General features: G+C 36.5%; 2 protein-coding genes across 5 annotated transcripts in view; both read right to left on the bottom strand.

Annotated features, from left to right (window-relative positions):
• Positions 1-14,895, bottom strand: part of LOC138700954 (farnesol dehydrogenase-like) — an 85,923-nt gene that overhangs the window by 13,183 nt on the left and 57,845 nt on the right. Inside the window, exon 1 of one of the 2 annotated variants that reach the window (XM_069827404.1) lies at positions 289-417. The exons of the other annotated variant lie outside the window; for it this stretch is intronic. The gene's annotated coding sequence lies outside the window, so the exon portion shown is untranslated. Of the gene's footprint in view, positions 1-288; positions 418-14,895 lie in introns of those variants that run through there. 2 annotated transcript variants of the gene reach the window in all.
• Positions 3,924-14,895, bottom strand: part of LOC138700946 (farnesol dehydrogenase-like) — a 22,882-nt gene continuing 11,910 nt past the window's right edge. For all 3 annotated transcript variants that reach the window (XM_069827394.1, XM_069827392.1, XM_069827393.1), the window contains 6 exons: positions 14,677-14,833; positions 13,122-13,290; positions 9,904-10,033; positions 9,428-9,551; positions 5,806-5,958; positions 3,924-4,081 (listed from right to left, as the gene is read on the bottom strand). In XM_069827394.1, the coding sequence (XP_069683495.1) occupies positions 4,040-4,081; positions 5,806-5,958; positions 9,428-9,551; positions 9,904-10,033; positions 13,122-13,290; positions 14,677-14,808 (750 nt within the window). In that variant the 5' untranslated portion in view covers positions 14,809-14,833 and the 3' untranslated portion in view covers positions 3,924-4,039. The remainder of the gene's footprint in view (positions 4,082-5,805; positions 5,959-9,427; positions 9,552-9,903; positions 10,034-13,121; positions 13,291-14,676; positions 14,834-14,895) is intronic.

The following is a 14,895-nucleotide window of genomic DNA, read 5'->3' as shown; positions in this document are numbered from 1 at the left end:
GTTCCGTCTTTTAGATTCCTCCATACTGTACTGTAGCAGTAGGTAAGCAACGTGAAACAGTTACTGAGGACAGGCCTACACGTTGCTCTTCACTAGATAACTGCGTGGTCGTTTTCCTCTCCTCTACCCATAGCAAATCTATGTCATTCTGACGTATCTTCCTCTCCGTCTCGGCGAGCGGTAAAGGCCTGTTCTAAGTGATATATTTTTTTTATGCAGCCGGTTAAAACTTGATGAATCATTTGCAATTGTTCTATATAATGTTACTTTGTAGTTGAAATCACTTACCTGGATGCGCCTTGTCTCTACTGCTGATACTTCCAGATGACTGATATGCGTTATCATATCCTCTTTATATAATGACAAGATAAACTTGCTGTGTCATTTGAGAGGCAATTGCCTGGTCATTCGTTAAGATATTAAAGGGAGTGGGTAGTGGTGCCTGTGCGATTAAAAAATTTTAGTACAAAAGTTTAGTTCAATATTTCTAGGCTTTTAGTGCTCAGAGCGGAATAAAAATTTCCATGCTTGTACAATCAATCATTCTCTGATAACCTATTTTCCTACTTTGCAAAGTGTACCATATTCTTCAGGTGCACATTACTTGCTACAATCTTTACTCAAATGCCTAGAATTTTTTTAAGTTATCTAGTATTAGCAATACATTTTATTTTATTTTATTTTAAATCTATCACCAACAGAAGCAAGCTTCCAATTACAGGTGGCTTACATAGATGTATACGCAAAATACATAATAAGAGAAAAAAAACAACAAAACAAGCAACACAAACGAAAGGAAGAAAATACATAATGGTAATAGATGCTAGAATATAATATTACAGTTAATATAGTGCCAAATGTCAATATAATGATGCAAAATTATTTAAAACTAGAGTAAAAACATTATAATACACTTCTTCATAATTTAAATATCTAAGGAAATACAATTGTTTTTAATATTGTATGAAATTTTTCAATTGTTAAACTGAAATCCAATTGAGAATCACAGTTTAAAGACAGAGAGTTGTAAGTATTACACATAACAAACAATGGAGAGTTCTTGAAGAAAACAGTTCTAGGAATAGGAATAATAAAAGGTTGCCTATGACGTAATTCTGTTCTTTTTACATTGAACTGAAGGAATTTAAGAAAATCACAGTTATTCAATATACCATTAACAGTCTTATAGAGTAAAATTTGGCTATTTATTAATCGTCGAGATTTTAAAGTTTTATAATTAAATTCAAAAAGTAACTGGTTATATGAAATTTGCTTGTCATAAGACGACAGTGATGTTTCTTAAAATATAAATAACGTAAAAATCTTTTCTGTATCCTTTCTATTTGCATCTGATGGGACTGGAACTGAGGTGACCATATTACAGACGCATACTCTAGCTTACTTCTAACTAGAGTTTTATATAGAGTATAAATAGTAGGCCTATTTGTATTTTTAATTCTTTTGTATTTCTGATTATAAATCCTAATTTTCTATATGCATCAATTACCACGTGATTTAAGTGTATTTTAAAAGATAAGTTGTGTGTAAAATAAATACCCAAATCCTTAAATGATTCTACTCTAGGTAAATTCACGCCATTAATTTCATACGAATTTTGAGCAACTGTCTTATTTTTAGAATATGTCATAGAGCAACATTTATTAAGATTTAACAGAAGAAAATTATCGATACTCCATCTATATAGTCTGTTTAAATCATGCTGTAGGTCAAAAACGTCTTGTTGTTTGTCAATGACTTTATACAATAACATCATCAGCATATAGTAAACATTTAGTGTGCAAAATCTGTTTAGGTAAGTCATTGATATAAAGTAAAAAGAACAAGGGCCCAAGATTGGATCCTTGGGGTACACCTGAAGTTACTGTGAATGGTTTTGATTTTACTTGATTGAATGAAACATACTGTACTGCTGCCTGTTTGTAAGATATGACGTTATTAACTGTAAGTATGAAAAAGATAATCCAAAACTTGAAAGTTTATTAATTAAAATTTTATGGTCAAGTTTATCAAACGCTTTGGAAAAGTCAAGGTATATCATATCTAAATTTCTGCGATTTTGTAATGTATTAAATGCCTTTTGTGTAAAATTAGATTTGTTGTGGTAGACCTATGGTAATGAATATTGTAAATTCTAAAGCAAAATTTAGTTAAATGTTTCAGTCCTAGTGAAACAGAAAAAATATTGAACTTTGTTTAACATTTTTTTGCAATTTTTTTCAATGTATATCTGTTTTTTCTCGTGTTATGTGTGTGATATTCTTAAACCTGTTGGTCCACGATGTAGAACACAGGCTGCGGAAAACACTGTAAAATTTCATATAAATCGATTCAGTAGTTTCAGATAAAAATACACTTAACTTTTAAAAATGTCAATTTACGGAAAACTGTATTAAAAAAGAAGGATTATGAACTACATGCACCGGGAAATTTAAAGGGCTTATTTGCAGAAATACTCCCCCCCGCCACAATATTTATATTGTTTTAAAGAGCAAGTTTTATACGTATTTTTTAACACAAAATAAAAAATAGAATTTTTGACCCCTAATCACTACCTGGTTCCCTTAAGAAAATAGAGATCTCAAATATTAAGAGAAGATTCTACTAAAAGGCAAATAACTATTATGGAACTTTTATTGCAGATTTATAGTTGAATAACGTTAAATATTAGGTATTGCATTAAAAAACTTTACCTTGGCATTAAAATTAAACATTTATTGAAACATTCCTTCATGTATATTTTTTGTCTACACTGCCGAAAGTACGAGGATTCCATAGAAATACTACGTCCACTGCTGTGTAGAATTTCCTGTATCTCTTTAGAAGATTTCCTTTGACCTTTCAATGCTAATCTACAAATCTGCCTCACATCTCCTGGACTTTCTTTAGGTTTTCTACCAGTGCTAGGTGTTGTTTTACAATATTTTGTGGATTTGTACGTCTGCCATACCTTCTGAATGCCAGACACTGTAGCACCATTACTAAGTTTTTTTTGCGATTTCCTTGATTGTGTAGCCTTCTTCTCGAAGTGTGACTGCCCTAGAAGGTGTTCAGTCCTTTCGTGGAGCCATTGTGATAAAATGATCAATGAAGTTTGTTGTAAAGCAATCAGATGTTAACCTAACGAAATCTTAAGTCAGATTAATGATAGAAACGCACTAATAATGTCCATATTTTATGCTAACAGTGCTCAACAATGCTTCTACTGATCAACAATAATCTTAAAATCAACAATGAACCCGTTTTTATTACAGTAAATAATGGGAAATTATAATGAAATCTGAAATTAATATTTAGATCTTAAAAGACAAGAACATAATTTCCCACATAGTAATGCCTATTTATTGTTAAAATATTCAGGATTTAATATAATACTCTTATTAGAACCCCATAATTAACGGATCAGTCACGAATAACATTTTCAATTGTATAAATCTGTGAATCCAATACAAATGTTATAACTTATAATATTTGAGTCAAAAACAAAAAGTTTCCAGAATTATGGCCACCAGTGTAGAAGTATATGTAGGTTACACATTTTTTGCAACATGTACCCCATTCACATCACGACACACCTCCCATCTATCGGTAGTGTCGCGAACGATCTCATGGCGCATTATCGGTGTTATGACAGCAACAATAATGTCTTTCAAATTGATCATGCTCAAGCTGTCTTTTGTCAGTCAATGTCAGTTCATGTTCTATACGTTTATAAAACTGAAAACATATAGCTCAGTAGAAAAGTTTTCATGTAAAACTGAAAATATGTAGCTCAGTAGAAAAGTCTTCGAATATCGAGATTTAAAACCACTGAGAAATAAATTCAATGCCAAATATTATTCGAAACCTACTTTTTGAATGCTTGGAAGTAGTTTACATTAATAATGAATGTAAAATTAAACATCTTTATAAACAGTTAAATATCGTATATTGATTTATTGACCCGTAGTTTACACAATGTATGTATGAACAGCGTGACATTTCAGTGCTAGATGAAATGTGAGTTGTTGCCTAGCAGAATTCAGTAGGGCTCTCCCACAGGTTTGATGATGAGCTCGTGGATCTGTAACGATAAAAGAGAAACGGCAGGTTAGAGAAATGACCAGGATCTCTTGGACAATCAGTAGCTATTAGGCTGATGTAAAGCATAAGTAATATATTCATATGAGGATAGTTGCTGTAGTCATATCTACAGTCAGAATTCTTATGTAATTAGTAATTACATTTTTTTCCTTCATATGTACTTTCGTAATAACCGAAAATGTTAAAGATTTACATAAATAGGGACCATATACTCAAGTTATATATTAGGGAGATATTTGTACATATTTTGCTCAATATTATATATTGTTAGATTAATACATATTTTTATGTAAAATGGTCTTCAAATGTAAGTTCACTAAAATTGCTAAGTACAGTATTAGAATTTATTTATTTATTTAACCTGGTAGAGATAAGGCCATCAGGCCTTCTCTGTCCCTCTACCAGGGTATTACAATTATAATATGAATAATAAAATTACAATGAATATTAAATTTACAATTACAATTACAATAAAAATTAAAGTACGACAAGATTACCTGATTAATGAAAGCTAGACATTTTATCATAGAAGTTAAGAACAAAGAATATTTTTGTATTTACTGAATTACAAATTAAACCTAGAATAACAGAATTCTATAGTGATGAAATTGCCATATACTGAAATATTTTGTAACAGATTAAGAGAACTATTTACAAGAAACCATGTCTGAACGAGCCTCAATTACCGACCAAGTGCCTAGTAAGTTTGCGTTTGAATTGAATTTTATTTCGACAGTCCCTGATGCTAGCAGGTAACGAATTCCAGAGACTTGGCAGGGCTATTGTGAAAGAGGATGAGTATGAGGAGGTGCGATGGCATGGTATTGTTAGTATTGTTTCATGGCGAGAGCGTGTGTTTAGATTATGGTGGGAAGAAAGGTAAGTGAAGCGAGACGACAGGTACGGAGGAATAGAAGAGTTCAAGATTTCGAAGAGAAGGAGAAGTGAATGTAAATTTCTTTTTTTATCTAGTTTAAGCCAACCTAGTGCTTCCAGGGATGGGGTAATATGATCATATTTATGAACATTGCTTACAAAATGTACACACAAATTATGAGCACGTTGAAGTTTCGTTTTGTTGTCGCTGGAAAGGTCAATCAGTAAAATGTCAGCATAGTCAAAATTGGGAAATACAGTACTATGAAATGGTAAAATTACTGTACTCACACAATGCCTTTTTTTCTCAACTTTGTTGGGAGGTTTACTTGATTGTGAGATCATTAGCCATGTTACCGAGTAGGCAGAATTCCAAAGGCGCATATCTGTGTGTGTGTGTGTGTGTCTTTCTCTCTCAGTGCTCCAATATGCCTTGCAGATAACTGTTTTAAAACTGAATACACTTTAAGAACAATGTTTTCGACGAATACCGAGAACACTTTGCAATTTTGGACCGATTTCGAAAGAAGAATAGCAATCTGATATACTCTGTCCAGTGAAAGTATAAAGTGATGTAAATCACAGAACACCAATAATTGATAAGTTTACATGGCAACAAGAAAGGTTACTGATAATAATTCAAAGATCTCAAAACCACGTGCAAATGCGTACATAACTTTATTCTTTCGCGCTGGATGGACTTGAATAGAGAATCTGTCTTTTGACAACATGTTTCCGAGATTTCTCAAGCCAGACTTGAACCCACGCCCAAACGCAGTCTCCACGTAGAATCATAAGATAATGGATCGACAAATTACAGTGTCCCACCTGTACGTGTGGCGGAGCTCCCAGGACGTAGAGGACGGCATCAGCGATGTCCTCAGACTCCATGTACGGGATGCCTTCCAATACCTTCATATTTTCCGGCGTGAACCCTGAAGCTTCTCCTATCTCAGTTCTCACAGCTCCGGGACTGACGCTCTGGAACAAGAAACACATAGTTCAACCATGTAGAATTATAGCTCCTGTCAAGTACCATCCGACGACCATGACGGCGAAAGGAATGCATAGAATGGAGGGGGTGGAGATGGTAAAGTAGAGAGCGATAAGTAGGATGGTGTGACGAAACAGCGGAGAAGGCGACTGAAAGCGCGAAGCGGTAAGAAACAATAGATAAACATAGAAGACGAAAAAGGAGAAACGGATACACAGGAAGTGACTATATGAAAGGAATGTAAAAGACGAGAAAAAGTGTGAAAATAAAATAATGGAACGAAACAAGAATTGGAAGACTGGAAGAAAAGATAAAGCAAGGGAATTGTATGAAAAAATAGAGAATAAAGAAGACTAAGAGAGGAAATACAAGACAAGGAAAAGGTGCGGAAACGGAAGAAAAGGATAAGGGGAAGAATCTGAAGAGAAGGATAAGGGGAGGAAACTTAAGAAAAGGGTAAGGGAAGGAAACATAAGGGCAAGATAGGGGAGGAAACGGAAAAGAAGTATAAGTGGAGGAAAATTAAGAGAAGGGTAAAGAGAAGATTTTTAAAGGAAAGATAGGGGGAGGAAACAGAAAAGTATAAGGGGAGGAAACTTAATCGGAAGATAGGCGAGGAAACGGAAAAGAAGTATAAGGGGAGGAATGTTAAGAGAAGGGTAAGGGGAGGAAACTTAAGGGAAAGATAGGGGAGGAAACGGAAAAGAAGTATAAGGGTAGGAAAGTTAAGAGAAGGGTAAGGGGAGGAAACTTAAGGGAAAGATAGGGGAGGAAACGGAAAAGAAGTATAAGGGTAGGAAAGTTAAGAGAAGGGTAAGGGGAGGAAACTTAAGGGAAAGATAGGGGAGGAAACGGAAAAGAAGTATAAGGATAGGAAAGTTAAGAGAAGGGTAAGGGGAGGAAACTTAAGGGAAAGATAGGGGAGGAAACGGAAAAGAAGTATAAGGATAGGAAAGTTAAGAGAAGGGTAAGGGGAGGAAACTTAAGGGAAAGATAGGGGAGGAAGCGGAAAAGAAGTATAAGGATAGGAAACTTAAGAGGAGGGTAAGGGGAGGAAACTTAAGGGAAAGATAGGGGAGGAAACGGAAAAGAAGTATAAGGATAGGAAAGTTAAGAGAAGGGTAAGGGGAGGAAACTTAAGGGAAAGATAGGGGAGGAAACGGAAAAGAAGTATAAGGGGAGGAAAGTTAAGAGAAGGGTAAGGGGAGGAAACTTAAGGGAAAGATAGGGGAGGAAACGGAAAAGAAGTATAGGGATAGGAAAGTTAAGAGAAGGGTAAGGGGAGGAAACTTAAGGGAAAGATAGGGGGGAAACGGAAAAGAAGTATAAGGGGAGGAAAGTTAAGAGAAGGGTAAGGGGAGGAAACTTAAGGGAAAGATAGGGGGGAAACGGAAAAGAAGTATAAGGATAGGAAAGTTAAGAGAAGGGTAAGGGGAGGAAACTTAAGGGAAAGATAGGGGAGGAAACGGAAAAGAAGTATAAGGGGAGGAAAGTTAAGAGAAGGGTAAGGGGAGGAAACTTAAGGGAAAGATAGGGGAGGAAACGGAAAAGAAGTATAGGGATAGGAAAGTTAAGAGAAGGGTAAGGGGAGGAAACTTAAGGGAAAGATAGGGGGGGAAACGGAAAAGAAGTATAAGGGGAGGAAACTTAAGAGGAAGGTAAGGGGAGGAAACTTAAGGGAAAGATAGGGGAGGAAACGGAAAAGAAGTATAGGGATAGGAAAGTTAAGAGAAGGGTAAGGGGAGGAAACTTAAGGGAAAGATAGGGGGGGAAACGGAAAAGAAGTATAAGGGGAGGAAAGTTAAGAGAAGGGTAAGGGGAGGAAACTTAAGGGAAAGATAGGGGGGAAACGGAAAAGAAGTATAAGGATAGGAAAGTTAAGAGAAGGGTAAGGGGAGGAAACTTAAGGGAAAGATAGGGGAGGAAACGGAAAAGAAGTATAAGGGGAGGAAAGTTAAGAGAAGGGTAAGGGGAGGAAACTTAAGGGAAAGATAGGGGAGGAAACGGAAAAGAAGTATAGGGATAGGAAAGTTAAGAGAAGGGTAAGGGGAGGAAACTTAAGGGAAAGATAGGGGGGGAAACGGAAAAGAAGTATAAGGGGAGGAAACTTAAGAGGAGGGTAAGGGGAGGAAACTTAAGGGAAAGATAGGGGAGGAAACGGAAAAGAAGTATAAGGATTGGAAAGTTAAGAGAAGGGTAAGGGGAGGAAACTTAAGGGAAAGATAGGGGAGGAAACGGAAAAGAAGTATAAGGGGAGGAAAGTTAAGAGAAGGGTAAGGGGAGGAAACTTAAGGGAAAGATAGGGGAGGAAACGGAAAAGAAGTATAGGGATAGGAAAGTTAAGAGAAGGGTAAGGGGAGGAAACTTAAGGGAAAGATAGGGGGATAAACGGAAAAGAAGTATAAGGGGAGGAAAGTTAAGAGAAGGGTAAGGGGAGGAAAGTTAAGAGAAGGGTAAGGGGAGGAAACTTAAGGGAAAGATAGGGGGGGAAACGGAAAAGAAGTATAAGGATAGGAAAGTTAAGAGAAGGGTAAGGGGAGGAAACTTAAGGGAAAGATAGGGGAGGAAACGGAAAAGAAGTATAAGGGGAGGAAAGTTAAGAGAAGGGTAAGGGGAGGAAACTTAAGGGAAAGATAGGGGAGGAAACGGAAAAGAAGTATAGGGATAGGAAAGTTAAGAGAAGGGTAAGGGGAGGAAACTTAAGGGAAAGGTAGGGGGGGAAACGGAAAAGAAGTAAAAGGGAGGAAACTTAAGAGGAGGGTAAGGGGAGGAAACTTAAGGGAAAGATAGGGGAGGAAACGGAAAAGAAGTATAAGGGGAGGAAACTTAAGAGGAGGGTAAGTGGAGGAAACTTAAGGGAAAGATAGGGGAGGAAACGGAAAAGAAGTATAAGGATAGGAAAGTTAAGAGAAGGGTAAGGGGAGGAAACTTAAGGGAAAGATAGGGGAGGAAACGGAAAAGAAGTATAGGGATAGGAAAGTTAAGAGAAGGGTAAGGGGAGGAAACTTAAGGGAAAGGTAGGGGGGGAAACGGAAAAGAAGTATAACGGGAGGAAACTTAAGAGGAGGGTAAGGGGAGGAAACTTAAGGGAAAGATAGGGGAGGAAACGGAAAAGAAGTATAAGGGGAGGAAACTTAAGAGGAGGGTAAGTGGAGGAAACTTAAGGGAAAGATAGGGGAGGAAACGGAAAAGAAGTATAAGGATAGGAAAGTTAAGAGAAGGGTAAGGGGAGGAAACTTAAGGGAAAGATAGGGGAGGAAACGGAAAAGAAGTATAAGGGGAGGAAACTTAAGAGGAGGGTAAGGGGAGGAAACTTAAGGGAAGAATTAAAGGAGGAAACGGAATAGAAGGATAAAGGGAGGAAACGGAAGAGAAGGATGAGGTCGATAAGGGGAAGAGATGCAAGACAAGAATGAAGATAAGAAATGCAATGCTATTATGGAATGATATACTCACACTGACACGAATCTTAGACTTCTGGTTCACCAGCTCACGGCGAAGACCTTCAGTAAGGGCTGTGACGGCGTGTTTGGAGGAGGAATACATGGCGACGTCGTCTACTACCTTATGACCTGCAACACTGTATCAAGAGACCTCGTCAGCTGTCGTGTTCTGAGTATGTAAATAACAACACTAAGGGCAGGCATTTCTCTGATTGAGGTTCTGGCTGATATATACATCTATTATCAGGCAGTACATCTCACTTGACGATATATGTCATAGGAAGAACAATTGTTTGTATACGTCTGAAGTCTGACTAATGTAATATGTAGCTAATCGGCGATGTATGCAATGGAGGAGGAAATGAACTGGCTACCCTACCCCATTATCTCCTGGCCTAGTTGCTTCATAATGGTGCTTTTTGGTATCAATTGCGAGGTTCAGATCTGTCTTTGGATAATTGACTAAACAAGTGCAGGCACGTCATTAACCTGTTGATGTGTATGATGTGACCGTCGTCCACGCCTTTCTCCTTCATGGACTGCAGAGCCTCTTTGGTGCACATGCAGAGAGCCAGGACATTGAGGTCATATATCTTCCTCCAGTTCTCCACAGGACCACCTGTTGAAGATGGTGATATTAAGAGAGAACATTGTGTTTTATTGATATCGCTTTTAAGAGTATATTGTGTTATTAATTACAATTAAACCTTAAATTAAGTCGTCATAAATAGTGTTGACACAGTTTATTTTAACTGTCGTTGCTAGGATACAAAATCGTAAAAATATGAAAACTGATATAAGAAAATAGCTTTAGATTTTGTCAAGTAGCCTTTCATATATCTGGATCTTAGGAAAGAAAATCATAGTAGCGGATAATCATTAATACACAGTGTCTACATCGATTTGATCTGATATACCTATGTCCGAAATGTAACTGTTGGGAAGTTATTGATGGGCAAACTTTTAAATAGAGAGAGGCATTATAGACGTATATATAAATTCTAAATTATAAGACATCAGTTCAAAGAATTTGAGTCACCACAAGGGTCCTGAATACAATAAACATGTACAATATAATGTGATACATTAAAGAAAAAAGAAAGTTAATTGTTTAAGGCAAATATAAGTGGATTAATTGAAATACAGATGATGATGTAATATTTGAAGAGAATCCTTGATAATATTTATAAGTACAGACATTACGTAATCAAAAGGAATGTGAAGTTCCTTTAGATAATTCCATGTGAATTTGGAAATAGAACCTCTACTGCCAAACAGCAAACCAATGACAGACCATTGTTTAAGAGGGACGTTGTACTTTTGAGAAAGATACGGCAGACAAGGTTCATATATGGACTACTTCTCAATATCAACTTCGGTGGCCTGATTTAGGTTTCTTTCGAAATGGATAGTAGGGTCAAGAACAAGAGCCCGTTTTAAGCGTCCGTTGATAGCAATAATGTCTGCCCGTCTGAAGGAACCATCTGATGATTAGACATCGGATTTTTAGGCACTAAAAATTGCAGTTTTAGGCGCCTAAAATAAGCTCAAAATTTGTAAAATTAGGCTCTATTTTAATGAAAATAGGCATTTTAGGCACATCAAGGTATCATACTTATTTCTTTCACTGAAATGTTTAGTTATACACTAAAATACGCACAAAAAAGTATGTTTAAACATTAAAAAAGAATACTATATTATATTTATAAACAGAGCTGCACAAATTTAATATATTGAAACTAATGAAATAATGATTATTGATATCAAGATTACTCATTTTAAGTTATTGAAATTCAGTTCCATGCTCAGACTTTATTATAATTATCTGCACAGTACACCACCAGAATTTTTTCTAAATTCTCCACAGTTAACCTTTGCCTTTTGTCACTGGGAATCATTTTGAAAGCAGGCGCAAAAATACAAAGTTCCACTTATTGTTGCATTTCCTGGTAGTGTTAACACTAGGAGGGCCATTCTTTTAAATATTTTGTAACGGTTTACCCTACTAATTCGCAGTTTTACGACTTTTCATAAATATTTCAAAAACACTCTTTCTCCAAAAATTGTGATTTTATGACACTCTGAAGGGCAGTACAGCTAATCGGTTTCAGACCGAAAACAGTCATTTTTATAGTATAGTATATCTCTGAATCGGTAGCAGCACATGTTCTGATTGTTGCCTGCTTCAAAACTAAGGTTGGTTCTTTGTCGGCATTTATGCCTCCAAACATGTTAAATTCGGTGAAATCTATTGCGAGTGTCGTGAGATTCAAAACATTTTGTTTCCTTTATCAATGGTTTCATGGCCGGTGTGAAGCGAACTTTCCACTTTTTAAATGCCTTAAATTTCGCAGTGAATGCATGTATAAATTATAAAAAGTAAGAGTAAAATGCGAAACTACAGTGAGTTAGGCATTTTTAGGCGAATATTAACAAATTAGGCTCTAATAACCGTTTTAGGGCATTTTAGGGCACTATAAAACTCTTTGAATACCTTTCAATTTCCATGAAACACAAATATTAATAATTATTTTTACTTTTCTCCTAAAGAAACAAAATAGGCATTTGCCCTAGAATCCGATGTCTGCTGATGATACACAATGTACTTCCTCATGAATCTCCCAATTTAAAGTTTTTAACGATATCGCCAAAGCATGTCGTACACGATGATGTCTAGCATTGATCAGCAGGTAACCTGTGGAGTAACGGTTAGCACGTCTAGCCGCGAAACCAGGTGGCCCGGGTTCGATTCCCGATCGGGGCAAGTTACCTGGTTGAGGTTTTTTCCGGGGTTTTCCCTCAACCCAATATGAGCAAATGCTGGGTAACTTTCGGTGGTGGACCCCGGAATCATTTCACCGGCGTTATCACCTTCATCTCATTCAGACGCAAAATAACCTAAGCTGTTGATAAAGCGTCGTAAAATAACCTACTAAAAAAAATTGATCAGCAGCTCGCCTTTAGGGCATTGTCCAAGCACGTGTCCAAGTTTTAGAACATTTTGTGATAGGATACATTATTGAATGTGCTACATATTGTGTTGTTGTAACAAGTTTATCTTATAATTAAGTACAAACTCAGCAAGAAAATAATATAATTACACAAGACAAATTATTATTATTATTATTATTATTATTATTATTATTATTATTATTATTATTAATATTGTTATTTATTATTTTAGTTCGTAGTGTTCATTATAGTATTGTACTCCATATTTGACTATTTTCTACAATGCAATATCATTTTTTTTTCAAAGCATAAAGAAAAGCAAAAAAGAGTGAAGCATTTAGAATTGTAATATTCTAGGCTATATACAGTAGCTATAATTACGAACTTAATTATGGCAGTATACAAAATACGTAATATTGCGAACGTATTTACTTTTTAATTTCATTTCCTGTAATAATTGTTAATAGCGACATCACTTCTTTAGTCCCTTCTCCAATTTCAACAATATTATTATTTTATTGTACTCGTACGTTAAAACTAGTCGTATTGTGTGAAATTAGGTCGTGTCAACCATATTATGTAGTTGCTAGGTTACGAAATCGTGGTAAATATAATACAAGCAAATCGGTGTTAAAATAAATTCGTATTCATTGTTAATTATTAAAATTGATCATTGAATTTATTTTCATAATTTGAATATTTTTATTATAATGAGTGATAATTTTTTTGAAAATCTTTTCGTTATGTGTTAATACCTCCCAATGTGCTGACAGAGGCAATTCCAGCATTGTTGACCAGGATGTCGGTTCCTCCAAGGTTATCCTTCACCCACTTGAATGCTTCCTTAACTTCTTCCTCTTTGGTGACGTCGCACTTAAGGGGGTACAGCTTTCCTGGGGCTGACTTTAAAGAATTATTGAGCTCCTGCAAAATGTCACTGAAATTAGAAACCTGCCAGATGGTTTTTTGCTAGCAGTAAATTGTTTGTTAAATTTTCATTTACAGCTTTGTTTTATTATCCCACATTGTTACAATGTCCACCAAAAATTTTACAAATTGATTAACAATATACGGAGCTGTTAACTACATATTTTGAGCAAACCTGCACTTCCAAAACTTTCAGTACCTTTTTTTAGAATTGGTAAGGCAACAATAACCGTAAACATGTTTGAAATCGGAGTCCAGATAAAACAGTGTTCGAGTGCTTGTTTCTAGATGTTCAAATTGTGGAAGTTGTCTTAAAAAATAAATTTCATGCTCCAGTACTTTCTCCAAGCTAAAGCTATGAGCATACTATTCCGAATATCAACGCTGAGCAATCTGATGGCATCACGGTGTTCCGAATTTCAGCTATGACGTCACTGATGCTCCAGCGTTGTCGCACCGGTTCCATCAGCTTGCAGAGGTGGTGGCAGTCTCCATCAGCCGCATCAGTGAATCTGATTGGTTCTTGTACAGGGCGGGAATTAGCAGATGAATGACATCTTGCACTGTTGTGTCATGGCGGTGTGTTCTGCTGTATTGTTTGTAATGAGCACAACGTAAAAACAATATGTTAATGGCTTATGAGCGAACATGTCAACAGACCAGTTATTACTACCGGTTCAAGAAATAAATTGTTTATGCTCTCTTTTCTTTAAGCGAGATAGCAGTACGGAAATTTCGCAAAATCTTGCTAGCATAGCACATACAATAACTTGTACAGCCGCCATGACAGCCATCAAACCTTCCAGCAGTTTTGTTCCTATTTCGCTGCAACGTGACGTCATTGATGTCCACCGGTCCGGTGAGATTCGGAATACGCTGTTTGAGAGAGGAACATAGGTTAAGGATATTTGAGAATAAGGTGCTGAGGAAAATATTTTCGGCTAAGAGGGATGAAGTTACAGGAGAATGGAGAAAGTTACACAACACAGAACTGCACGCATTGTATTCTTTACCTGACATAATTAGGAATATTAAATCCAGATGTTTGGAGATGGGCAGGGCATGTAGCACGTATTGGCGAATCCGGAAATGCATGTAGAGTGTTAGTTGGGAGGCCGGAGGGAAAAAGACCTTTGGGGAGGCCGGGATGTAGATGGGAAGATAATATTAAAATGGATTTGAGGAAGGTGGGATCTGATGATAGGGACTAGATTAATCTTGCACAGGATAGTGACCAGTGGCGGGCTTATGTGAGGGCGGCAATGAACCTGCGGGTTCCTTAAAAGCCATAAGTAAGTAAGTAGATAGAAGAAATAAATCAGGCTAAGGTTTTCAGTAATTCTGAGCTTTTTATAAGGAAAACCTCAATAAACTCTTTCTCACCTGTACTCTCTCCACCCTTCTCGCCAGTCCGACGACTTTGAGTCCTTTCTTGACCAGTTCCTGGGCGATGGCTGCTCCTATACCGGCACTGGCCCCTGTCACCACGGCAACGCGTCCTGACCAACGTTCCATTTCTTATTTGCTGAGATAACACTGACTGAAATGTAGACAGGATGTAATTAATTATTAAAAGCGGCAGTTTTGAATGCTGACGCAAAA

This window comes from Periplaneta americana, chromosome 6 (genome assembly GCF_040183065.1).
Source record: "Periplaneta americana isolate PAMFEO1 chromosome 6, P.americana_PAMFEO1_priV1, whole genome shotgun sequence".
In the NCBI taxonomy this organism is placed as follows: domain Eukaryota; kingdom Metazoa; phylum Arthropoda; class Insecta; order Blattodea; family Blattidae; genus Periplaneta; species Periplaneta americana.
This window is presented reverse-complemented; position numbering and strand designations above follow the sequence as displayed.